General features: G+C 37.9%; 1 protein-coding gene across 3 annotated transcripts in view; it reads left to right on the top strand.

Moving 5' to 3' along the window:
* Nucleotides 1-3,222: 3,222 nt before the first annotated feature.
* Nucleotides 3,223-26,790, top strand: part of tead4 (TEA domain transcription factor 4) — a 42,751-nt gene continuing 19,183 nt past the window's right edge. The window contains exons 1-3 of one of the 3 annotated variants that reach the window (XM_079251339.1): nt 3,223-3,353; nt 21,010-21,074; nt 23,914-23,985. Coding sequence is in view for 2 of the 3 variants with exons in the window: in XM_079251337.1 (XP_079107463.1) it covers nt 3,352-3,358; nt 21,010-21,074; nt 23,914-23,985 (144 nt within the window). In the remaining variant the exon portion in view is untranslated. Of the gene's footprint in view, nt 3,359-21,009; nt 21,075-23,913; nt 23,986-26,790 lie in introns of all 3 variants that reach the window. The other 2 variants (XM_079251338.1, XM_079251337.1) reach the window with 2 other exon arrangements.

The raw sequence follows: 26,790 nt of genomic DNA, 5'->3' as shown, positions 1-26,790 counted from the left end.
AATATGCATCATCACTACTAAATGTTCAGATGTTCTTTTTCTAAAATGGGAATCTTGACACTGCTGGATGAATTCCTATGAATGAGCACCATATCTAGTCTAACGTGTGCTTATTTTGCACTCACTATATTATATCCCTGCCTTTATGAATATTACTTGATAATGTAAAAAAAGATGAATGTTGTTTTTCATAAATACAAATGGAAACACTGCCATTAAACTGTAAAGATAATTATAAGGTAAAGCTATGGAAAGTTTTTTTTAATTATTTTTGCATGCTGAAGGACTTCAGAACATGTGAAAGCTGAATTCACACAGCAGAAGGGCTGCGGGAGATCAGAGAAAAGTGATATGAAATTTGCAATAACTATTTATTATAAAAATAATGATATATCTTCATTCATTCATTCATTTTTTATACTGCATAGTCTACTTTAAGGTAATGGGGAAGCCGGAGCCTAAATAGCAGGACAGGTCACCAATCCATCGCAGAATGATATAACTTGCAATATATAAACAAATCCTTCAGCATGTGTTGCTAATCTCCGGTGTATTAGCGAGGGTCATATTCCACTTCTGCACCTGTGCATGCTGGTTAGTTGTATATGTACAAAAGTATCCTCTAAGTGGAATGCAGCCCTCAGTTATACACCATGTGTCGATTGTGGATTTTACTCATGTTGAAATTTCAGCAGAAATCAATTTTTTTATATAATGTTCAAGACGAGACACCGCCCACTTCTAAGCAGTTTGCATTGCCATGTTTCTTTAGCATCTATATGGTGTGAATATGGAAAGGTGAGAAACGGGAAAAACGATAAAAGAAATTTCCCTTGCATTATTTGACCCTTCTTTCCATTTAAAGTCTGGATGCGTATTAGAGAATGGAAACAATTTGGCACGTCATGTTTGACTTGGCAAAGATTAAACTGATGTGGGTCCTCAGCTGCTCCTGAGTTGGCAAATGATAATCTCATGTGACCGACTGGTATCTTCCCAGTTATGATATAATAATAAAAAATATTCCAAGAAATGAAAGCAATTCCTTAAGAAGAGCTTACTCCATTTCTGTCACCTGGATGTCCCCTGTAGTTATGTATGTGCATGTTTTTGTTAGTTCTAACTAAAAACCAAAAGAAAAAAAAACAATTACTACTTTTACTGAAATATGGCTGCTATCAATCAAAGTTTATTTCTATAGCATCTTCACACAATGCTCAAGCATTATCCAAACAAATAAAGCAAAAGATTAAAACAAAAAAAGGATTCAAGAATGTTCCAAAAGTACAAAATACATAAAAACAGAGTATCGAAGTACTAAAAGTCCAAGTCATTTTTAAATAAATAGGTCCTGAGTTTGGCTTTGAGTGTGAATTTTGAGTTGAATAGAGCCCTCAGTGCTTTCAACTGGATCGGGGCAATTCCAGCTTATGTTGACCAGCAGAATGTACAGCTCTGCTGGGCTGGTGGCACCCTCTGAGGGTAACAACCAGTCAGGTTAATTTACCTCTAATTTGTAAATGTTCTATGCCTACTGTCGAGCCCCGAACTGTTGCATTTTGGTTCCTTGCTAATTTGAGTGTCTAATTGACTATCTAAAGCAAAGGTAGAACCTGCAGTTCATAGTCACAGCCAGTTCAATGACATAGTTTGGTCTGAATAGGACTGTATCTTACAGATTGAAAGAGATGCTGTCTTTATAAAGACTAAAGTTTCAACTGAGGCCAAAAGATTTGAGGAAAATTTAAATTCCAGGAAATTAAAATTTAAGAAGTCTAAGAACCCTGCACAATCAGACCTCTCCAGATGAGTTGTACCTTCCTGGCAATTAAACAAGTAGCAGGTTCACTGTACTTTCACTTTTTGTTTATTTTTCAGAACAGAAGGCTCCATTTCTCCATTTAGAGATTGTTTCATGTTTGTTTTTTTTGCACAGTTTGCTGTACAGTAAATATACTTGCTTCTGTTTGTTGTTGTTTGTGTTGTGTTGACTATTTTATCCATGTGTATCCTCATGTTTACATCTGTACACACGCATGCAGAATTACCGGCAGACTGGGTTCTTTACAGGAAGCACAGTGGAACATCAGGGGGCTCAAAGGAAATATGACAAGGAGGGAGGACTGGCTGTATTCTTACTCACTGCTTGCTAGTCAGAGGACTGAAAACACACTCATGTTTGGAATTCAAAGAGGGATTATGGTCACTTCTTTCCCCTTTTTTGGCATAAATATACATGTCGCCTAAGTTTCACTTTGGAAAACAGTCTGTGACAAAGAGAACTTGTCTGACTCATGAGTCCGACTGGTATTTTTTCATTGTGTTCTAACAACTGTGACCTTTTCTTTTCTCCCAGTTTTACCCAACACTTTGTACATAGGAAAAGGTGGAGCTGATGATTATCTCCCCCCAAATGTTTAAGTGTGCATATCCTAAACAAGCTGCTGTGTAAAGCAAACAGGACGTGAATCTGTTGTGGGTGAAACGCCCCCTGTAACCCACCCCTCTTGTATCACGTCACTGATTGGACAGTTTAGTCTCTCATAAGAATCCATCCCACCGCTCCTTACAATATTATTACACTATAAACAATGCCTAAATACATTGACTAACATCTCAGCTGAAGGTTTTTAATAAGGCAGTGGGAGGAAACGGACAACAAGAAAAGCCCTATGGTTGTAATTTCCTCACAAGAACATCATTGGCATGTGTGTCTCTGAGGATGGCTATTCAACTTTAATGCATCATTGCTCCTCTGGTACACCTAACTTCTCTTCCAACACCAGGTGCTGCTGTTGGCAATAACCCAGTGATCTAAGGAGCTTTTTTCCAAGTTAGTGTTAGCAGATGTTGAGCTGATGTGATCATGCATTGCAGTCATGATGCACATCCTGTAAATGTCGCAGCTAGGTTTATTATTCTGCCCAGGTGGTCACATGGTCTTTAACAAAGTTCTCTAAGTATGAAGATACACTTTCTTAAGCTTTTTCTTTCTCATTTCCTTCCACACGCAGAATCAACCTCAGCATCTTCATCACATCTGTGGATTTCGTACAGGCAGGCGTGCTCCCTGCAGAAGTCTCCTCCCTCCACTGCTATCTGCCACAAAGCCCCAACCCTCCACCCCACGCTCTGTTGCCTCCTTTCTGTCATCCCACCACGTCTGCAGAGTGGGTGCCGGCTCCCTCCCCCAGGGGTGGGAGTGAGGAGCTGGGGGATGGACTTGACAAACCTCTGGAGAATGATGCAGAGGGTGTGTGGAGCCCTGATATTGAACAGAGCTTCCAGGAGGCCTTGGCCATCTACCCACCCTGCGGCCGCAGGAAAATCATCCTCTCTGATGAGGGCAAGATGTACGGTACGCCCACCTCTGTTGTCATACTGTCTGTCCACCTCTGTCCAAAGAAAATACATGATAGCTGACAAACACATTATGTTTGATGATCAGTCTTAATTTCCTGTAGATAAAAAGGTGCTCATCTCAAGTTTTACAGTTTTAAATCCAACATTGCTCAGACTAAAACCAGCATATCTCTGCAACAGAAATGATCAGTTACAAGGGAATCTGTGTAGAAATGTTGTCAGGCTGTCGCATTTCCCATGAATATGCCCGTTTGAATAGTCTGATTGAAATACCCAACATCATGTCCTTCGTTAATTCAAAGTTTTTTCTTGGAAATATTTCTTTGGCATTGAATCAGCTTGAAGGTAGAGTGAGCTAATCTTCACAGCCAAGGTATTTCACTTTCTTGAGGCTGGAGATAAAGAGGCTCAACCCTCATCATTCTTTAATGATTCCTTTCTTTGAAACAAGAATTAAATCTCCTCTTGTAGCACGTTCATATGCTGAGTGTGCAGTGTTGTGCTGGGTAAATGGGTGTGTACAGATGCATGCACAGTACCACCGGACTGTTGCATAGATATGTGGACATATATATAGCTCTTCATTTTGACATGCTTCAACTCTATACTCAACTTGGCGCATGCAGTCCATCATTGCATCCACATTTTTGTCTCATCACAAAGAGCCAATGTAGCCCCAAGATGTGCAATTTATTTTATTTAAAAGAAAAAAAAATCAACTTTTTGTTTGTCTTACAGAGTTGTATATTTTCTCTGTTAAGAATTTATTTGCTGTATAAATACTGAAGGCACTTTTTATGTGACAACCAGTGTATATTGCTATGTAACTGATTCTTCATGCTCCTCATCCTCGCACAGACTTTTAGTGAAAGGTAGTGAAAACCTCACACACTCACTGTGATCTTTAAGTAAGTGAATGGAATTGAATGAATTAATGACGTTTTCTTGTAGCATTCTTAGAAAGATGAAAAATTATAGAGACTATTTTGTATTTTGTAGGCACAAGCACTTCTCATTATGAATTGTTTGTAATATGGTTGGAGAGTTTGTTTCACATGGACACTCCTCCACACGGTTCTTATGTTCATGACTAACATCACTCCCATTTCCTGTGCAGCTGTCGGCTCCAGAGTCATACAACGCAGACCATGATAGTATGATATGGAACAGGCACAAACACTGAATTTCACTTGAAATTTCACTGAAAGTTTAAAATCTGAATAAAGTTCACTATACATAAGGATACTTCCCTTGATGATTCACCATCTTGGATGCTTTAATTTGTGATTTTCTTTTAGCTTAAATTTACTTTACAATTTTCAACCTTCAGTTGGATTGTTATAAGATTAAATTTTTTCCTTTATTCATCCCTAAAATGAAGATTATTTGGGTGATGTCATCAAGCAACGCTTTACCGAAAGACGTGTGCTGACAGATGGTTTGGCCGTAGTGTGACCTCCTGCTTGACTGTTTGATAGTGGATCTGTTTGGTGGAAAATGGGGAGGATGGAGGCGGTGGCGCTTTCAGACAGCCTCTGTCATTGCCTTGTTTTGTCACAGTGCCAGACAGCTCCTTTAACTGCTAGCTTTCCTTAGCTTAGCTTAGCCATCTATTGAGGTCATGGTCATCTCCTGATCAACACTTAAACCCTTATAAAGCCTGTAATAATAGTTGGAGGAGAGGTAGAGGAGGAGGAAAAGGGGGGTGGCAGGTGTCCCACTCTTTGTCACAAGGGAGAAGGAAGGCACTGAGGTACCCCTTCCTCTCTGTGGGGGTCAGGGGCAGGTGATGTGCACTAGGGAGCGCGTTGGCTTGCTAGGAATGGCATGTGCATTTGGAAGCCAGAGGGTTCAAGGCAGCTTGGCTGTAACCCTAAACCAGAATAGACGTTTACCCTTTGAGCGCCTAGAGGGGAGGCAGAGGGGTGGACGAATAAACACCAAGGTAGGCAGTGGTGATCTGCAAGGCCTGGTGCATGGCAGAACCCTCTCACACCTGCCCTTGTGCTTTAGAGTGAGCGGTAGAGGTTGGGAGTTGGTTACCCTCACCACTTGGTGCAATCTAATTTACAGCCATTGAATCTCTTTGTCTCAGACAGTTCTCCTTGTCCTTTTTGAGCGGTCTCTTCCCTTTGTTGGGTCTGTCAACTTGGTTCATTTTGCCTCCAGCTGCTCTCTGAGTTCAACCTGACAGCCTTGTGACAAATCTGGATTTATGACTTGGGAAACAGGCAGGACTATTGCCTGCTTTGCCTGCTTTGACCCCATTGGCCCTTAAACAGCCATGGCGGCCTTTCCTTTAAAGTTTTCACAGCTCCTACAGCTCCCTTTTTTATTTCCATCCCCGTGGTCACCACTGGCTAGCAACTCAAGTCATTTGAGAAACCACAATCAATGCGAAGCCACTTTCAAGGTCTTTAGTGTTGTTAATGTTAAAGCGCTGATGGGTGGTCTTAAATCAGGTAGCCAAATCAAACGTCAGCTGAGAATATCTCAAAGTTGTGAAGTGATGACATGGTGTTTTTAGAAATGTTATTGGGACTTCTTGCAAACACCAGCTAAATATGGCTTCATAGACAAAACAAACAGAAATATGTGTCCGTCGGCTGAGAGCGACATATTTCAGGTCCAATTCCATCATGAGGAATGAATTCCATTCTTTGCTAAACAATCTGATATTGAGTCTCAGGGCAGCGAAACACAGGGAATGTCTTCAAATCACCTTCTGGATGGTAAACCCTTAATTAAATGGAATGTTTTTGCTCCATATTCGTCTTGTATGCCCTAGATTTTTTTCCATAATGCCATCTCCCTCGTGTTCATTACTCAACAGACCTATTAGCTCGCTTATTAGGGACGGTGTCATGGATAATTCGGCGGTTATGTGCTCCAATGGTAATTCGACATGCATCTGCCAAGGAAAACATTTCCTGCCTTGCATGGCTCTCAGCAAGAGATGTGCCCTGTGGTGGAAGGGCCTCATGCTGCAATAATGGAGGAAAGACCTAAACTTGCACCCATGTGCTGACAGCTCTGAGCAGAAGAATGTGGCTCTGGAAATATGATTATCTTCTGTGTTTATTTGCCGCCATATATCTGCCAGTTTGATTTATGTATGATTTTTGTGAGCTTAATTATTTTATTTCATGTCCATTGAGTCCTATTTTTATTTAGCTGCATGCACTCTTGCATCACATCGTGCAGCTGTTGGTTTCGTCACACTAGATCTTCTAACATCTGTACGAGGAGCACTTTTCTCACATTTTGATGCATCTTCCTGTTGGGAGAAAAAAATCAGATAGTCAACACAGCAAGTTCTGAAGAGAGTTCACACTTAGTGTGTTATGCTTCCAGTGAGATTTGTCTGTAAAACATTTCAGCCGGTTGTTTGTATTAGTCTGGTGATGCAAATATGCTTTAGTCTCAAGTCAGTCTCATTAAGATCGTGATGTAAAGGTCAGCGGAAAGCAACAGTGGCTCCTCACTCAGGGTCAAACTTTGGCAGTAAAGTGAGAGATTCACCCGTCACCTTAAAAGGCTGATCTGTGCGCAGGCTCCTGAGTTCTGTGTTCAATTCAGTGGGTTCACTTTTGTAACTGAGGCTCAGTATTGTGTTGATGCTTATCTAAAGCTCGAATATGTCAGTTTGATAATCTGAGAATAACACCATGAATTAAAGTTCAGTAATAATCCCTTTTGTTATTTAAGTTTAAAAACACCAAATAACACAGTAGAACTCAGTGTGTTTTTCTGTTTGTGCGGTTGTATAAAATGCAATGTTTCCATATGCGTTGAGATAGTATCGATTAATACAGTATATAAACTAGTTTGCACATGTTGTGAAAACAGAAATATGTTATTATATATGTTAAACTCAAAATCATTGTTCCAGTTCTGTTTCTCAGAAGATATCTGAGTATGTTTTTTGCTACATAAATCAGCAGTCTAAAAAGGGATTTTTATTTTTTTTATTTTTTGGGAGTTAATGGTTTTAATCTCCGGTTGTGACTGAGAAATTGACAAACCACTCTAAAAACTATGTATAGGATAGATAGTTGTGTTACTGGAAGGTAAAGTTTAAATCTTATCCTTTTAACTTTCACACTAACAAAAAAGACAGAAAAACATTTTTCTGTTTTTTTCATTTGTTTTGGACAAGAATGAATGGAATAAAGATTTTTAACAAATAGCTTAGATGTTCAAAAAGTATTCAAATTTTATTTATATAGCACATTAAACACAACCTCTGTTGACCAAAGTGCTGAGCTAAATTAAAATCAAGTTAAAAGTATGCATACCAATGTTAACAATAAAAAACTATCTTTGGTTTAAAAGAAAATACCATGACAACAACAGTTAAAACAGATTAAAATAGGTATAACCAACAATAAGATCCAAGTTAGAGAAAAAAATGAAGTCAGTAGACATTTAAATAAAAATAGCCAAGGTATCCTGTTAGCTAAGTTTTAAATGCCAGGGGGAAGAAATAGGCTTTTAAACTGGACTTAAACTGCTCTGGGGAGTTTGAGGCCCTAACAGAGAGCGGAAGGCTGTTCCACGGTCTAGGAGCTGCCACTGAAAAAGCTCTATCTCCTCTAGTTTTGAGCCAGGTTTTAGGCACTGCCAACAGGAGCTGATCTGCAGACCTTTGGGCTCTTGACAGAGCATAGGGCCACAGAAGCTCAGTTAAATAAAGCGGGGCCATAAAATGCAAACATTTAAAAACAATTAATAAAATCCTACATTTGACTCTAAAAGTCACTGGGCACCAGTAAAGTGAGGCCAGTAGAGGAGTAATGTCCTCCCATTGCTTGTTTTTTGTTAAAAGATGGGATGCAGCATTCTGTGCATTCTGCAAGCGCTGGAGGGATCCCTGGTCCAACCCGATGTCAATCTAATTGTGTTGTGACAAAAGCATGAATTGCTCTATCAAAATGAGAAGTTAATAATAATACCACAACAATGGTTAAATTTAAAACAGTAGTGTTATAATAAACACTTAGTTTGGGTTTCACATACCTAAACCAATTGGTAGATTTGGCTCAAATTTTTTAAAGAAATTCATCAAAGTCATTGCAAATTTACCTCTACCAAATAGACCAGAACCATAAAGGGTTAATTTGAAGATTTTTTTTTTTATACAGATCACAGATTATACCATGTGGTTTCACTAAATTATATAACTTTCCATAATGCAAAATAACCCAAATTCTCATTCCATTCACACTCTTTTATCATAGCTGACATTAGGTAAGAGGAGGGTACACATTGGACAGAAAACAAGTTCTTCATAAGGCTGACATAGATGGAGGAAAAACCCTGCAGACTCAAACTCACACTGTCTCACCTACAGCCTGTTTAGAAATCCCACTAAACCAACTTGCATGCAGTGCGGGAAAAACGTTTTACAGGCACACCGACAACATGAAAACTCCACATAGAAGGGCCTTTTCTGGCTTAAGCGTATAAATTCCCTGAGGTTCACATCAGTCTTTTAATAGCAACTCTCCAGCCTTGACTCGGGACTTCAGACACTTGGGGGATTTGGAGCCTGGTAGAGGATTTTTAAGGGAATCTCCTGCTTGTAATGAACTTCTGGAATCTCTGTTTTCTGCCTTTCTTCACGTTCTCATATAAGCTTCTATGTTGTCTTTTTGTTTAACATATGGCCACCCAGAGGAAGGTTTTAGTGCTCATTGTTTTCTCTTGCAAAGCTCAGGAGATGCAAATGTAATTCATCCTCATTGTTGTTCCAGTATTTCTTCATATACTACTCATATATTTCTTTTAAAATTCACTCGAACAAATGAGGTGAGAAATAACAGAAGCCACACTTGAAATTTAAAGGAGACGCCTTGTAAAATCTGACTTGAGCTTTTAATGTTTCCCTTTTATATTTATAACTAGCAAAACCAGACAAATTATGTGTCCAAAGAAGGCACCTGTAATTTAAGAGGCAAACAACAGTTCAGAAGATGTTTCTGCTGTCAGGCTGCTGCAGATGGAAATATTCCCACTTGTGGAGGAGGTGTAAATTCTTTGCGTCCCAAATGAATAGATGCCTAAAAAGGATTAGAATTAACCTTCTGGCGAGCAGAGTCGCGGACCTGGATGAACATCATCATCATCACTGAATTTGACATACAACTCTGGTCTTCTACTCAGACGGTGGCGGCCAACAACGAGGCAGCCACCACCTCCATGGAGCAGTAAGCAGATGCTTGACTGACCTTGACTGTGGGAACATTGTGGCTTTCCACCCTCTGCCCAGAGGAGACACCAGAGACAAAGCAGTTGTCATGTTGAAGTTTGTCAATAGAAAGAGCAAGATTGCACTGCTGACATGGGAGAGGAAACTATAACGTACAGATATCGTCAGCAGTGAGCACCTCACTGAACGCAATGCAGATATTACCATACAATCGTGCTACCTTAACAGTCAACACACCTGGACTACAAAATATTCATGAAACTTAACATTACACGGGGGGGGGGTGGGGGGGCGGCAGAGAGCTGAGGGTTTAAATTATCAATGAGTTGGAATAATGCCAAAGATTAACATAGGCTGGACTGTGAAGTAACAATATTTACTCAAACATGACTCACACTGAAAGAAATAGCTTATTTACACCTGGAGACAATGGTTAACAGCGCAGTCAACTTGATAATCTGGAAGCACAAACATTTTAATAAACTAATCACAATGTATTATTTACAAAACATGACATAGACCCCAATTACTACCTCTTCAATTTCCTTAATAATAATAGCTGCTGTTACATTGATGAATAATGTAAGCTTATTAATAAATATGGAAAACTACCAATTATACACATTGTCAACATGCGTCTGTATGCAAACTATATGGGCATCAAGGGTTACTTCAAACAGTTTACACAACCATTCAGCATTATTGCAATGTGTGAAACATGGATTAATATAGATGGAGGGATTGAGTTTTATCAGAAGGATTATCAGAAGGAGTTTTGCATATAGATCAACAAAACAAAGCTGGAGATTAAATTGCATTTTATGTGGACACTTATATTAATGTCAGGATGTTGGACAGTATGTTAGTGGATGACAACATGGTTGAATACATATTATTTGAACAGTACATAGAAAAGATTAAACCTACAGTCGTTGGTTGTATATATAGGACACTTGCTTTGTATATTAAACTTTTCAAGGACTGGATAGAGACAGATCAATATTGATCTACTCGATACAAAAACCCACAATGACTGGGGATATTAATACAATATACTTTAGTCTGAACCTGTACTCTAAATCACCAGACCCTGCAGAATAAATGTTCCACTGTGCCACTATTTGACAATATATTCAAATATGTTCTCATTATAAGCAGTACAAAAAGCAGAGTATTCATTAGTGACATCAGTAACCATCTGACAGTTTTTACAGTATATTAGAAGTGCTACAGTATTTTTCTACAAAAATAAAACCACATACAAAAGAATGAGAACAGAATCATCAATAAAATTAAATTTAAAAATGTATTAAATGGCACAAAACTAGGATAATATATGTAATAGCAATGGCACACACTGCATATATAATGAATTAAGTACATTAAAAACTGTCTTGTTGAAAAAACTAATGGATATTAAAAGAAACTATTAAATGACAACAATGATTAACTTTAATCAAATCAAATCAAACTTTATTTGTATAGCACGTTTTGTGCTTGAAAACAATACAAAGTGCTTTACATAATAAAACAATTTACATCAAAATAGATAAAACATACACACACACACCCATAGTCCCTTTCACCCACCCACAACCACCCTCACCCATGCCCTATTAGCCCCTATAACAGTTAAAAGAAGATGAATGTGTTTATCCAACATTCTCACTGCACCAAGAGGGAGACAGAAGATAAAAAGCCACTTGTTGATTTAACTTGTTATGTGTGCTGATACTCATCAGAAATTCAAAATAAGGCTGAGAATGAAAAGACTTGAGCCCCTGCTGAAACCATGCAGACAGGCTGTGGGTATACACTTCTGTGCATTCATGATTTCAGAGCATATTTTCAACAGACTGTAATCTGCACTTAGTTTTCCTCATAGTAATGGATAAAGGAGAAATTATAAATACTGTTGCTAAATGTGCAAATAAGGCATCTAATGTCTGTGATGACATTAATATGACTATTTTTAAAGAAGGGAGGATTTGAGGGAATTTTAAAACCATTAACATACATTTGAAGCTTGTCATTTCAAATCAGTTCATTCCCAAACAAACTAAAATAGCAAAGTGGTTACCGCTGTACAAGTCTGGGACCAAATGGCTCAAACGAACATATTTTAAAGATAGAGAAACTTTTCAATAACTGCCTGGAAAAAAATTGTAGAAAAATTTAAATTACTTACTGAACGTCAATATAGATTTAGATCTAAAAGAGCGACATAAATGGCATCTATCAATTCAATTGATGATAACGCAAATTCAGAAGATGAATAACAGTATGCAGCGGGAATATTCAGAGATCTAACAAAAAGGTTTTGATAAAATAAAAATATTATATATTCTTCAACAAACTAGACCAGTATGGCTTCAGATTGGATCTCAAGTTATTTATGGAAGTGAAACGGTATAGTTTGTTCAGCAGGTTTAGACATTACCTGTGTCCTCCCCCAGGGGTCAGTGTTAAGTCCTAAACTTTTTCTACAGTACTTTACATCAGTGGTATACAAGGATTAAAATATATGACACAGTAATATTCTTTGATGATACAAATATTCATTTTGTTATAGCAGTGATATAAAAATTCTAACACAAGTGATTAATAGCGCATTGAATAAATTTAAAAGCACTGTTGGACAGAAATGAGTGATCATTAAACCAGAACAAATCAAAAGTCTGTTTAGGTAATCATAGAACTAATTTGTAATTAAGGATACATTTGGGATGGGTTGCTATTAAAAGAGTAAAATAAGCAATGTTTTAAGGGATGATGATACACTACAAAATAAGTTGTTTATCACAAATTAAAATAACAAATTAAACATGTACAAACAAAACTTTTGAGATTTATTGTCATGTCAAATAAAGCAAAACAGGCAATGGATCATTAATCACTCCTTGTACAAGACTGTCCATTATTTTTTCTTAACTGCAATATTCTTGTAGAATTTTTTCTCCTTTTCCCTATTGAATAAAAATAAATAATTAGAACAATAAAGTGCTTTTTTCCAGAAGATGATGGCTGTTTGCACTTGTCTATCTTGCATTGAACTTGACAAAACTTCTTGCTGAACACACTGTTGTTTGTGAAGAATTGTGTTATTTTTCAGCAGCTTGTGGAGCATTATTTAATGGACAATCAGCTCCAGCAGCTCCAGACTTATCCCCAGCACATAACCAGCCTTTTTTTTTTATCAGTTTATTCAATCTCTTTAAGTCTCCAATTGTGATGCTGCTACCCCAACAGATGGCTGCAAAGCTGATTGCACTTTCCTCATTAGACTTATAGAAGTATCCTGGTGAATACACCAAATGATCTCACTTCCTTAAGAAGTAAAATCTGCTCTGTCCCTTCTTTTCTGTGTTGCATATCCAGTTCATTCTGTTGTCTAATACCAATGAACTTTTATTCCTCCACCACATCCACATATTCCCCCAGGAAATAAACAGTTTTGTTTACTCTTGTTCCTCCTGAAGTCAACACTCATCCCTTTGTTTTGTTTGAATTCAAGATGAGGTGATTATTTCCGCACTGTCTCACAAATTTACTGCCCAGTTATGTACTCAGTTTCTTGTCCATCACTGATAAACCCCACAACTGCAGTCATGGAAGTATTTCTGTAGATGACAGTTGTATTGGAAGTCTGAGGTTCACAGTGGGATGAGAAGTGGTGAGAGTGCAGTCTGTTGTGACGCTCAAGTGGTGCTGACCATCATAGACGCACAACCTTTCAGTCTCACAAACTGGTCTATTTGTTAGATTGTCATAAATCCAAGTGTTTTCCACCTAGAATTTGTGGCGCATAATAGAGCAGACTGAATTGTATTAACAAACACTTGAGAAATCAATGAACATGATGCTCAAAGTGCTACCTGATTGGTCAGGCAGCACTTTGAGCATCATGTTCTTTGAAGTGCTGCCTGATTGGTCCAGATGAGAGTGGGCTCTTTGAAGGTGAAGCAGTATATGAATGTGTCTTCAATCCAAAGCCCATTATGATATGCAAACTAAAATGGGTTGTGAAGGGTGTTCAGGTGTTCAGATGAATAACAGTCTCTAAAAGACTTTGATGATTTGAGAGGGCAAGGGAACCGATCTGTAGTCATTTGGTTAAGATGGTTGAGATTTTTTAGGTCCTGGAACAAGGGAGGATGTCTTCCACAGCAAAGAAACTCTTTTCTGACCCAGACTGATGTCAAAAAGGTGCTGAAGCATCCAAAATAGCTGTTCTGAGGAAGTTTGCAGATCCCTGGGACTGACACCATCTGGACCCGCAGCCTTGTTTCAGTGCAGTTTCTCTATATGCTTCTTCACGTGACTGCAGGAGACAGACAGGCCAGAGGTGGAGGCAGGGGAGGTGTCAGAGTGTTTCGAAGTGATGAGGCTGTGTAAAGGTCCATGACTGAGCTGCAGGGTGATGGAGTTAAGTTGTGACAGGAAAGATGTGGGCTTATGGTGTGTGGCCTGTTGGGCAGGAGGCAGGGGTTGACTGAACCTACTGAAAAACATGTTCAGGTCATTAGCCCTGTCCAGACCTCTATCATTAATTCTGCTTTAACTTACAGTTGATTGTTTTGTTTTTTTTCATGACCACACATCCGTGTTATACTGCAGGAGTTCAGTGTCCCTTGTACAGACTGTCTTGACTGTGACATATCCAGCATGGCACTAACTGGATAAAAAGCACTGCAATTCCATCTCACTTTAGCTTTACTCCTGACTGACTCATCGCCTGTATGTGCCCACTATTTGAGACTGTGGGTCTAAAAACTCAGGCTCAGCTGGAAAAAGTAAAGATTTCCAGACAGTAAGCCACTTTGAAAGCTAAAACGAGTAATTTCCTTTACATAAAAATATTTCTAATGACAGCTGGTTGCAGAATTTGGAATATAGAATATATTCATTTTCATATCGTGCTGTTGTAGTAACTTTGTTTTTTGAGATCAAGAAGGAATGAAAAGGTAATGGAAATCTAATAATTATTTCTAATCTATTGTCATTTTCTTTTACTTTGGGTATGTTTTCAGCTGGTTAGCTAATTAGCTGCAAACTACTCCATGTTATACAGGGTAGGATATCAGGGTTATTCTTTACCTTCTTGTGTTTCATCTCAGCCAGACAACAGATTAACATGAAATCCACACACATCAACTCATCAACACGTTGCATTACAGCGCAGCTTTGCAGTACTAGTAAATCTAAGCTGGCTAATTGGCTCTACATGCTAGGAATCAGCTGGAGCGGACTAAAAATGCAACAAAAATCTATCTTTGAGGAAAAAACAAAAAAGCAAACTTGATATGCAAGTGTACAGATCTTCATGGTGAGAAAAGTGAAATATCGTAGAACATGTTTTAGTACATCACACCCAATTCAAATGTGAAAGTTTTTCAGCAGCGGTTTTGTGTCAGCTTGTGTGCCAGCCTGTTATTGAGCCATTGATTTCAGATGTGTTGCAGCATTGAAACACTAAAACTTGCAGGATGATAGATCTCAAGGACTGGACTTAATGACCATCCAACATCAAAGATGCAGATTTTTCACATTTTAGAAGGAATTTATTTATTTTTACTGTTATTTGCTGTATAAAGTGCAGTCTGGTAGCTTGCACATCTACCCCCGGGATGTTTAAAAGGGTCTTGTAGCTCTATCTGTGCTTGTCAATATCATCTAAGAGTTTAGTTTATCCTGTTTAATGTTTTCAAAACTTTATATTTAGAGCTTATTCCTAAAGTTGGACGCAGTTATGTGTAACAGTACTGACTTTGCCAAAGCTGGCACAATTAAATGTTGTTTAGTCTGTTCTTTTCATACCTTCTCTGATTGGAAATACAAAATTCATTCAGAACAAAAGTAGTCTTAGATGGGACATATGACAGAATAAGGTTTCTACATCTACATGAAGAGATAGAGGAGCTGCTGGTTTGAACAAAAATGATGCAAATGTGTTATTGTGTTGGTTTTTGGGTTTTTTTTGCCTCAAAAACATAACCTTCACACAGATGTTTCTGACTTTCTTCTCAGGCTATCTTATTGAACTATTTTAACAGCTATTTATTGTGAAATTTTTTGATAAGATTACAGACAATTTACACAGGATTTTCAAGGTCTTCAGTGAACGCCTTGGGCCTATCTAGGTTAAGTTTGTATTTGATTTTGATGCTCAGACAGCTGGCTTGTCTTTTCCATTATTTATAAAACAAAAATCATTTATTAATAATTATGATAATTTGAACATACAAAAAAAAACCCAGATAAATCTTGTTTTTAATATAAAAAAAGAAAATAGAGAATACACAATGATAATTTTACCATTATACTGTTTCTTTGACTTTGTTGCTGTGCTGTTTCCTGTCACAGTAGGTTCTAGCATGTCTACCTCATGTTATATATGCTGCATAGTATTCTCTTTGCATAATTACTGGGCTTTTCATTAAATGATGGAATACATTTTTGCTGATCTGCTTTGGGGAGAAAAAACAAGATAATTTGACCCAACAGCTACTGAGGTCTTGCCAGAATTAATGCTTGATCAAGTTTTATATGACAAACTTGGTAAGCTGCGACTAAACTCTGTTGGAGGGGAAATAACACCCTGCCAAGACATTCTTGCTACCTAAATGTGAACTTTGTTCTCCTAAGTGGACACGGTGGATCACATGTACTGTGAAGGGAAAACCTATATTATGGTTGGTGGATCCTCAGAGGGTTTGGTAGTTTTGTAATCAGCTTTATTTGAATACAACCACAACATAACAGTGTGGTTTAAGGATGCTTGTTGCAATATTGTTGCCACACTTGAATGTTTACTTAACCATAATTTAGTGTGTGAACACTGGGTTGTTGTTGTACACACACAAACAGGATATGGAGTCATGTAGGAGCTCCAGATGCAGGACCTGGTGTAGAGCAGTCAGTAAACAGGAATGTCAGGAATGCACAGAGCTGAGGGAGAAACAGAGACGAAGAGAGAGAGAGAGATCGGATCAGGCCAGCGATGACCGCAGCCTGATCACACAGGCAGATTTATGACCAGTCAGGCCCAGGGGTTGACTTTGGAATGGGCACAGTAGGACTCCTTCCCTAACCCCATCCACCTCTGCCTGACCTCTCTAACAGCAGGCCTTAGGAAGAAGAGGAGAGGACCATGCAAAACAGCTTTTTTGGATGTTTTATATGTATATATATATATATATATATATAAAACATCCTAAAAAGCTGTTTATATATATATATATATATATATATATATATATATATATATATATATATATATATATATATATATATATATATATATATTTATATATACACATGTATATACATGTATATATCCTATAAACCAGCTTCCAAAAGAAAGGTTGGCTCAGCAGACCTCTTGTTGTGTTACAGTGGTTACTTTAGGGTGCCAGATACAGTCATATTTTCTGTATTCCTTTTTTCGTTTTTTTTTTTTAAGAAAGTTTTCTGCAATGTGCAACTGACACATCAACCTTTTATGTCATTAACAAGACCTATAAACATTGAAAGAACGTCTCCTTTATAATTGCAGTCCTGTAGTGAGATGCCCTTTGGGATGACTCTAGCTTGCACTTGTCCTTAATCATATTGTGATGAAATTATTAGAAATTCACAACACATTAATTCAGTTCAGTTGAAAAACCCTGCAGTGTGTCTTGAACTCTGGAAAACCCTGGCTTTGCCTTCTCTGTGTCACTTTTCATGCCCTCAAGAAATGTTCCCAGAATCAGATTCCCCCCAGACAAGTCCGTGACTGCAGGCAGTGTGATAAACAACATCAAACTGTGGAGCAGTGGGTGATGGTATAATGTTCCCACTGACTTTCCTGTTGCCTTGGCTGGCAAAAGTTCTGTGTCTGTGCTACTCCCATTGGATATCATGATCTCATCGCTGTGTGACTGAGCCGCCTCTCTGATCTCATGGGTGTGTCGAAGGGTATTTTTGATGAGCCCTTCCCCACTTGCACTCGCACCAGGAGTGGTAGGGCATCTGATACGAGTGCATAAGGCAAAACTTCTTTGACTCCTGGAGTTGTTTAATGCTTGAAATGCGAACCTGACTTTTTGAAAGGGATACTGTCCGATTGATGAAAGCAATTTTTCCTTTGCTCTGTTGGTGGTAGAATCATTTCTAAAATCATTACTACTGATGTGAACAACTGTTGAATCAGAAAAAAGAAAAACAATAATATAAGTTAATCACGTTTGACTACATCTTTGGTTCAGGAGAGTCTCTCAAATCCAAAACATTTAATAAAATGTGCTGCAAAAATAGGCCGGAAAGTAACCGCTTGTCTGAATTCCTGCAAAGAATTTCATTCTTTTGTGCAGAACCTTATGCGTTTGTCTCCACTGCTTCAAAAACTCAACCTGGAAATGAAGTGTATGCTCCAAAGTGAGGAACACCATTCAGCCAACTTAATGTCATTTTAAGCTGGAGTACTGTAAGGACTGTGACAAACGCTCTCTTGTAGTCTTTTTTAAGAAATTTGATTGCAAAGAAGAGTGGAACTTTTTTTTAATCCCTGGGGAATTAAAGAAATATGCATTTAGGGGCTCAAACACTCAGCTTGTGAGTGCACCTCCAGATAAACACTAAACGGTTGACGAGTCACAGTCCTGAAAAGAAAATAAGATTGGGGAGGAATGAATGCAGCAAAAGGAGATCAAGTGTGTGCGTATGTTAGGAAAAGCTACATCTGTGTGTTCCATTGTGCGTCTTAACTGGGAGGCAGAATTTCAGAACAGAGTTTAGTCCAAAACGTATGGAGCTGATGTATGAATTCGTTTATTTGTGTGTTTCAGCACCTTGTAGCTTAGAAGAATTTCAACATTAACCACTTTTTCCTGTTTTGCTCTTTACATAACTCTGATTTATTCAGGCTGAACTGCTGAAACACAAACCTCAACCAGCAACATTGTGAAACCTTTTTAATATTCCTAAAGTGATATGAAACATTTGTAAAGAGCTGAGACAATCGGTTTAGTCCTTTTCGGACTAGTGTCTGATTAGAAATTGCTGCATGTTGTGATAAAAGGCAGATATGCAACACTTTTTTTGTTGGAATGGGAAGGTCTACCTTAAAAATGTAAAGGCTGAAATTTTGAGCTGATGGTGAAGCCAGTACGAACAGAAATGTTAGATATACACGAACTGTGTGTGTGTATTTTAAGTATCAATGTAAAACCTGTGACTTGACAGAGATCCAAAGATTAAAAAATGAGACTAGAAAACTTTTAGTCCAGCTTTGGGATTGCAGTTTTTATATTTGCAATAATTACAAAAAAAGATTTAGTTTGAAGTAATTTTAGATAAACAACCTGAACTGTTTATAACCTGATCGTCTGACTGCTTGTCCTACTCACCTTGAATATTAATGCTGTGTTTTCAGATCTTAGGAAAAGCCTTGGCAAGTACTTGGAGCAACTCCAGGGTGTGATAAAATGAAGCTTTTAATGGACTGTTACTTAATATTAAGTCAAATCTGTGTAAATGACAGTGGTGTTGTAGAATTAGATTCATTTATTCTGTGCTCAGCTCTTTACAAAGGCAGGTGTCAGTTGTTTTGGCAACAAACCATAAAGGCTTTCAGGAGGCACTAAGTGGAAACTCATGCCTGTGTAGCCTATGAAATCTAGACTCTCCGTTTCACATGTGCACTGAGTACAAACACAGCTTTGCATTCCACCCAAAATCTGATCACTTTTATTGGCTGACAAAATACTTGATGGGATTTTGGGCAGGTATTGGGTTTCCTCACCTTGCTGGTCGGGGGTCAACTGATTGGCAGATTTGTGGAGTGTTGTGGGGTCTGACCGAAGCATCACTATGTGAGGGAAAATCTGACGGGTTTGTACCAAGATGTGCGTCGTGACTGACCCGTGTGTTAATTCACATGGGGATGTGGCACCAGGGGAAAAATGACCGTGTTTAAGAGGTGGTGCAAAGCTGAGCAACCTCCTGCGTGACTTTGCGTGTGGTGGCCTGAGCCGACATTGGACAGGGGGAATTGTGATTCACTCTGAACTAATGTGTGCGTTTTTAGATTTACTAAATGGAGTTTAAGACTCTTATTATTGACTGCTTTTTCTCTTAAATTAAATCTCTTGCCAAATTTCAGGATCATTCTGTTTCATGTTTAGTCTCTTTAAGGACTGAAAATTATAAAGTTTAAGTCCAAAGAACAAGGTGATAATCTGGTTGTTTTCGCCTCACCAATAGTCCAAAAATATGTAAAAATATCACATTTAAAATGAAAAAGTAGTGACTTGTAAGAAATTTTTAACCATAATTGATTAAGTCCTGCTGTTTGTAACCCAACGCCTTGTAACTGAGCAGCAGTATGTTATTTATATTGTTGTGGTATTATCATATGTAGATTTTTCTGTTAAAGTAGCAGGGATGCTCAAAACATTTGTTTCTGCACTTAAATTTAGTAAGACTGAGAGAAACCACAAGACTCCCCCCCACAGCAACAGCAGAATTAGAATGAGGGTTGCGGGGGGCAAGCTCCAAATTTAATGTGAGCGTAAAGGAATATTCCACAAACATTGACACACACACCAGCTGCCTTGTGGCCTCACTGGACCGATCCCTCCAGCACCAGCCTGCACTGTGTCTGTGCTAAACCCAGTTTTGGGGATCGCATGGCTGCGGCCCTCCCACCTGCTCTTCCAGTGTGACCTGTCTGTCAGCAGTGCACAGACGCTCACTGACTGCAGAGATATGAGCTCAGTGAACACTCAAGGGGGGTCAGTCTGAGACTGATGCAAGCTCTGCGAACTCTCACACAGATGGGAGTGTATACTTAGTGATAAACTTACACTTGGAGTTTTCAGTGATGACACATTTGACAGCCTTGATGCTTGCTTTCCGCGTCTGTCTTCACACTAATCTGCATGTATACATGCGAGCGCTTGCAAATAGCTGCACACTTGAGTGCATGCATATGTTTAGCCATTAATGTAGCCAATTAGGCGTTACTATTTTTAAAAAGATTTGCACAGAAATAAACGTTTCCTCAGTTGTCTCTGTCATACTGTCTGCTTTGACCAAGCAGTCCAAGTAGACTTGCTGAAGATGAGTTAAATATGGGTCTTGCATCACCTGCCTGCTTGGTCCTCAGGAAACTTCAGGAACAAATTGCCTTGTTTGCTGTCAACTCTCAATACTTTTTACTTGGTTTGTTATTTAAGTGTGCATAGATAGCACCAATAGTTTTGTGCAGTTTTATTTGCTTTCAAAATTTTAAACTTTGATGTTTGTATATTTTTTCATTTAATTTGAAAATATATATTTTAACCATATTTATTGTACTGAATTTTAAGATTTTTTTTGAAGGGATGAATCCATCAAACAACTGTTCTTTTTTCAGAGTAAAGTAACTTTCTTTTTTTTCTGGCCCCATGCAGGACGAAATGAGCTGATCGCACGGTACATCAAACTTCGTACGGGAAAGACACGGACCAGGAAGCAGGTGAACTCTTTGCTCCATTAGCTGCACCCTCCTATTTTTTTAACTTTTCCAGAAATTCCTGTTGAGTGATGCCCCAACAGCCTATGGACTCCGTCAACCAGCACCAGACTCCGTTCAGAGAGCTGGAGATGACGACTGAATTAGGGACGAGGCCCACTGCACAGATGCTATAGGATCATGTGTCTGTGTTGTTTCTTTAGCACTTCATGGGTCTGGTGCTTGTTAGAAAGGACGGGGGGGGGGGGGGGGCGGGAATACAGCAATCTCAATGGGAGACTGAGGGATTTGGAACCTTATCCTCACCACAGTATCTAATATGGAAGAACTGATGTATGGTGATGTGATGGATGTGGAGAGAAATGGTTTCTGCTAAGTCATCTGGCAGTCAGAATGGGAATGAAAAGAGATTAGGAGAGAAGGAGTGGCAGAGGCAGATTATAGTTGGGTTGTGAGACACATTAGAGCTACAGAGAGACATATGCTGGTTCATCAACTGTAAAATGACCTTAGTATTTACTAAATCTATGTAGTGCAGAGACTGAAACTATGCCTTTGCATCGAATGTCCTCTTTTCTGTGTCAGTTAAAGAAATGTGGAAACACTGGGCTAAAGTGATTATGCAGTAAAAGCATAACTTCTTTTTTCTTTTTTTTCTGGATGGCTGTAGTGATGTAATAAAATTCCATTGAATCCTTTTAGCCCTGTGCCAATATTTAGCCCTCAAAAACTGCCTACTCACTATGACATGATTATATCTCTGCAGCCACAGAGTTAATATTTTCATTGTGGTAGTAAATGGAAATTTGTTAAGATCTAAGAATATCAGTGTATGTGTTACTGGTGGAGAATAAATACAGATTGCACTTGGCATGTTTTAAACACACTAACGATTAATATGAATATCATTTTGCAGTGATGTAGCTGAAGCTCTAAACCTCTATCAGATCATAGTACAATATATAAACAATATCAGCAAAACTAACTCTGTTAAAGTGAAGCTGAACAAAATGAGAGAAATTTAGTTCAGACAGTCGAAGAGAGGTCTCCAAAAAGGCCATTCTGGCACAGTTTGGGTGTTTGTTTTACATAAATTCTGTCATACTCACACTTTTAAAACTTTATTTTTTTATTGTACAGCACTTGGTCAAGCAAGTTGTTGTTTTTAAAGTGCTTAATAAATAAAAATGGTATGGTATGGTATGGTATGGTATGGTATGGTATGGTATGGTATGGCATGGCATGGCATGGTATCAATCAAATCAGAGTCCGACAAACCAATTCTTCTTTCTCCTAGTATTGCAGTTTTGCATCATTGCATGTTTTTTATGTTTTCAAACATGATGAGAAGTATTAATTTGTTCAACTTTATAAAACAGTAGTTAGATTTATCCTGTGTCCAAATTGGTGGAAGGTCGAGTTGCAATCTAATCAACTGGCTGATTCTGAAATTAATTTACTGCAAATAAAGTATTAGCTCAATCCCACCAATATAATTTATATTTACCAAAAGTCAAAATTTGGTGCCCTCTTGAAATTGGAAAATCTTTAACTTTGTTGTATCAAGTGAATTTCAGTTTTAGCAGTAGTTGCATAACTTTTATGGAAGCATTTCATCTTTAATACAGAAGCCAAGAGTTGCTAAGTATAATGATGCTACATCACATTGTACTGGAGCTCTTATCAGAGAAAGAAGCCACTCCCCTTCTGTGTGCATCATAATCTGAGTTTTTCTGTTCAGTGTTGTGGGCGTTTAGCTGGCAACACTCCCTCCTTCAGGAATCTAATGCAAATGAGTTATTCAAGTAAGCAAAGACCATTTTTGGAGTTTCGTTTTTTGGCTTTGTGTGCTCATTGAGCTACTTGTTTTCCTTCTTAAAGTCATTCATAAAGCTGTCCTTTGCAAACTGACACAAAGTAGAGGAAGTACACATAAAAATGATATATAAATGAGAATGCTTTATTTATGTTTAATTTGTCATTTGTGTCTGATAATTTCCAAAACGATGGTTTTAAATGAAATTTTGAGTGTGGAATAATATTGGAAATGACATTTAGAGCAATCAGAAGCAGCAATGTCTTGGTTGCTCTGGACAACACACCTCCAACAAACACATTGTGTACAATTTTTACTGGAGCTGTAGGCTCTCTTGTGAACAAATGCCGCTTTGCTGCGGTTTGACCTCACTGGAACAGGGCAAAGGCTCTGCTTCCTCTCAAATCCCTGGTTCACCTCTGATTATACTACATATTTTCATTCTAGCAATGTATCAAGTTACAGTAAAAGTATTAGAGAGGCCACTCTTGCACGTGCTAGGAATTATCACTTAAATCTTCAGCTTTCCTCAGCCTTAAAGATGGATTTAGTACAAATTTTCTATGCAGCACCTAGATATTCTGTTTTTGGTCACTGTCATTGCTATCATGGGATAAATCTAAGTGGAAATTAAGTAACAGGATTTTGCATAAAGTTCTGCAAACCCCCTGATCTAATTGAAAAGTAGACTTAAGTTGATGAGGGCAGTGTTGGTCGAGACCAGAAACAAAGCTAAAAGGACAGAAATAAAAAAAAACTCAAAATAAATGACTGGAGTTGCTAGAAAGACAGTTACTACAGGTCTGAGTTGTTGGAGCTTTCTCGTACATTTATCTTTTTTTCTCTAAACCATCATGTGAAGAACTGTTGGGAGGTTGAGTGATTAGGAAGAAAAACTGCTTTAACCAGGTAGTTGCCTAGTTAGCCCGTGTTTAAACTGCAGAAAGAATTTGAAGATGACTATCCATAGAAACACACATATGAAGTACTTAACTTTGTGGGATTGTTTATTTGGTTATTTTACAGGTGTCCAGTCACATCCAGGTTCTAGCCCGACGGAAAGCCAGGGAGATCCAGGTGAAGCTGAAGGTACGCTACGTGAGTCAACATTTATCTGCTTTTACACATTCATTAAATTCTTTGGAAAATCGGACATCAAGTAATGTATCATTTGTGTAAAATGAAGTTCTGAAATGTCAATATGATAGTACTTGAATGCATTTTAAAATTCAGGCTTTGACTCTTATTAGTTTTAATGTTGTTTTACTGGAGAACATTTAGGTGTTTTGGTCATGTGACTCAAGGTGTTAATGGTTATGATTCTGGTCCTGGTGGAAGGAGTTGAGGTGGGAGTGTCAGTGATGGGTTATGCCTGAGGTCCCTTCCCCTTTTTAAATGATGGCAACTGGCAACACCTTGCAAATGATGGGTCAAGAATTTTTAAGAACCCAAGAATGAAGATTTGTCTTTCTTTTCACAATGAATATGTCCTAGTTTGAAACTGGTTCAACATAAATAACTTTAAGTTATCTGGTCTAACTAACCTTCTAAACTAAATAATTAAGATTATGCTGAGTAGTGCCACACCAGGCTTTAACAACTCCAGTTATTTGCTTATTCATGTATAAGAACTGTTTTGGTTATCAGATCATCAATCCAAATCAAGGATCTGGAAACACAGATTTTTATAACAAAAAAAAAACTAAACCTGTCATGCATAATGGTCATTATAGTAAAATCATATTTACAAGCTTTTTTCTTGCATATTCATGAATTCGGATGGGATATTTTTAAATAAACCATTTCAGTGGATGTTAGTGAAACATCCAATACATTACCACTCACTGAAGAATATATACATTTACAATATAACTGAACATAAATGCATATATTGCAATTATGTAGGTTTACCTTTGTGATAAATAGGAAGAGGAAATAATACAGTTATCTTTATTAAATATTTACATAATATAATTATGATTATATATCATTTTATGAATATTTTACAGAGTGCATTAGAATAAATAAATAAATGGAAAATATTACTAATACACCAAAAAGTATCATTACATATGTCAGTAGAGGTAAAATACTGTTTTTAAAAAAATGTGGCATTGTTTTTCATGCATGCGTGAAAGGACTAAAATAACACAGATGTTGCATCCAAGCATGAATAAATAATAAAAATCAAGATGTGTGAATATGTAAATTAATCAGCAAATCAGTGTCTCATTTTCTCATTAATAAACTAATACATTTGGTAACTTATGACAGTTTACCTTTATAGGCAAAGTGACTATCAATGCTGCTTCAAAGTGTGTGTGTGTGTTTTGTTTTGTTTTGTTTTTTTTGTCCAGACTTTACAATTTTTTTTTTAAAAAGGCTTATGTTGCCATTTTATGTGGATATTTACATAAATATACAATTTGGTTTGATGGCCTGTATCCTCATTCATTTACATACGATGAAGAAATGATTTTGGAATTATTTGTCAATTTAGTGATCATATATTTATTTTTTAAACAATAAATGTCATATTTTCAAACCTATAAATGTGAACAGAAATATTTGAGTCATCAGTTTCTGTTTAAAAAGCTTTTTGCACTGAACCTGGCAAAGAAGCCGTCAGGAACACCTGGGGCATCTGGAGCATCAGGTCCTTCTTATTTCTTCTGTTTGTAAAACTCCGTAGGCTCTCATACCTCGTTTCTCCTTTTTTTCCCTCAGTAAGAAAAATAACCTTAGCTGATTAGTTAGAAATGTAATATGTGTACAAAAGAGTCCATATGATTTTAAATGAAATGCGGGTTTTTGAAGCTTAAAGCATTAAATCACACCACCTTGAGCTAAAAACACTCCAGGTTTTTAATTTTATCTGAACAGATGTTCCAAAGAACTTTTCACTTGCATCCTTTTTCATTTGACACTGATTCATTCAGGTTTTTAGACTGTAATCAGTTCAAGGTGCCCGCATTAGGCAATTATTTAGATTTCAATTTTAATCAGTTTGAGCTAAGATGACTAGAAATAAGGTGAAAACATTATTACCCTACATTATTTCCTCCTTTAATGAAGCTTCCTGTTTTGTTCAAGGTATTTCAACGTCCACGCTTCTTGCGCTGCTGTGCATTCACGGTTCATTAACATAGACTCAAACGACTGGCTGTTTTAATTGCACCGTCTAATTGACGCAAGTTTTAAATGGGATGCTGACACAAATTGATGAAAGGTGCACATATTTCACAAGGCCTGGGGCTTGCTGTGCATGATTATGAATAACCAAATGCAAACAAACGAATCCCTTCATTATTCCTTCCAGGTGTTACATTTGGTAAGTGCTGCAATAAGTTTTCCTGTGTGGTACAGCTGAGAGCTCACACATCCCTGTCCCCCCCAGTACTTTCTCAGTTTGCATTTCTCATTCACAATCGCTCACATGCTCACAGTCACAGCAAGCAGCGGGACTCTCCCCCACCTTGGACTGAAGCCATGAGGGGGTTCAGCTGGCAGAGCTCTGCACTGGTCACAGGGCTGGCCCCTGTGACAGGGCTTTTTAAATACGTCTTTGGTGTAACTGAGATCCCTGCCATATGCACCCCCCATATTCCAGCTATGCCCTTGTATTAGCCAGTTCTAGGAAGAAGAATGCACTGTGCGGCCTTGCCCATTTGGACAGGGCGGTGAGTGCTTGTAGTCCTCTGTGGTTTGGAAACTGCTGAAGGAGTGGATTCAAAACAAGAGCAGTATCACTTTGCAGCATGGTGGACTGTATCAATGCTTCTTTCTATGTCAATTCTTTATTAGAAATCTTTATGACGACACTAATATTCTTGCCGTTTTATTACAATTATGAAAAGCATATTGACATATCGCCTTGATGTCTGTCTTGACTTCTAGTATGAC

This window comes from Telmatherina bonti (genome assembly GCF_933228915.1).
Source record: "Telmatherina bonti genome assembly, chromosome: 2".
Taxonomy (NCBI): Eukaryota; Metazoa; Chordata; class Actinopteri; order Atheriniformes; family Telmatherinidae; genus Telmatherina; species Telmatherina bonti.
This window is presented reverse-complemented; position numbering and strand designations above follow the sequence as displayed.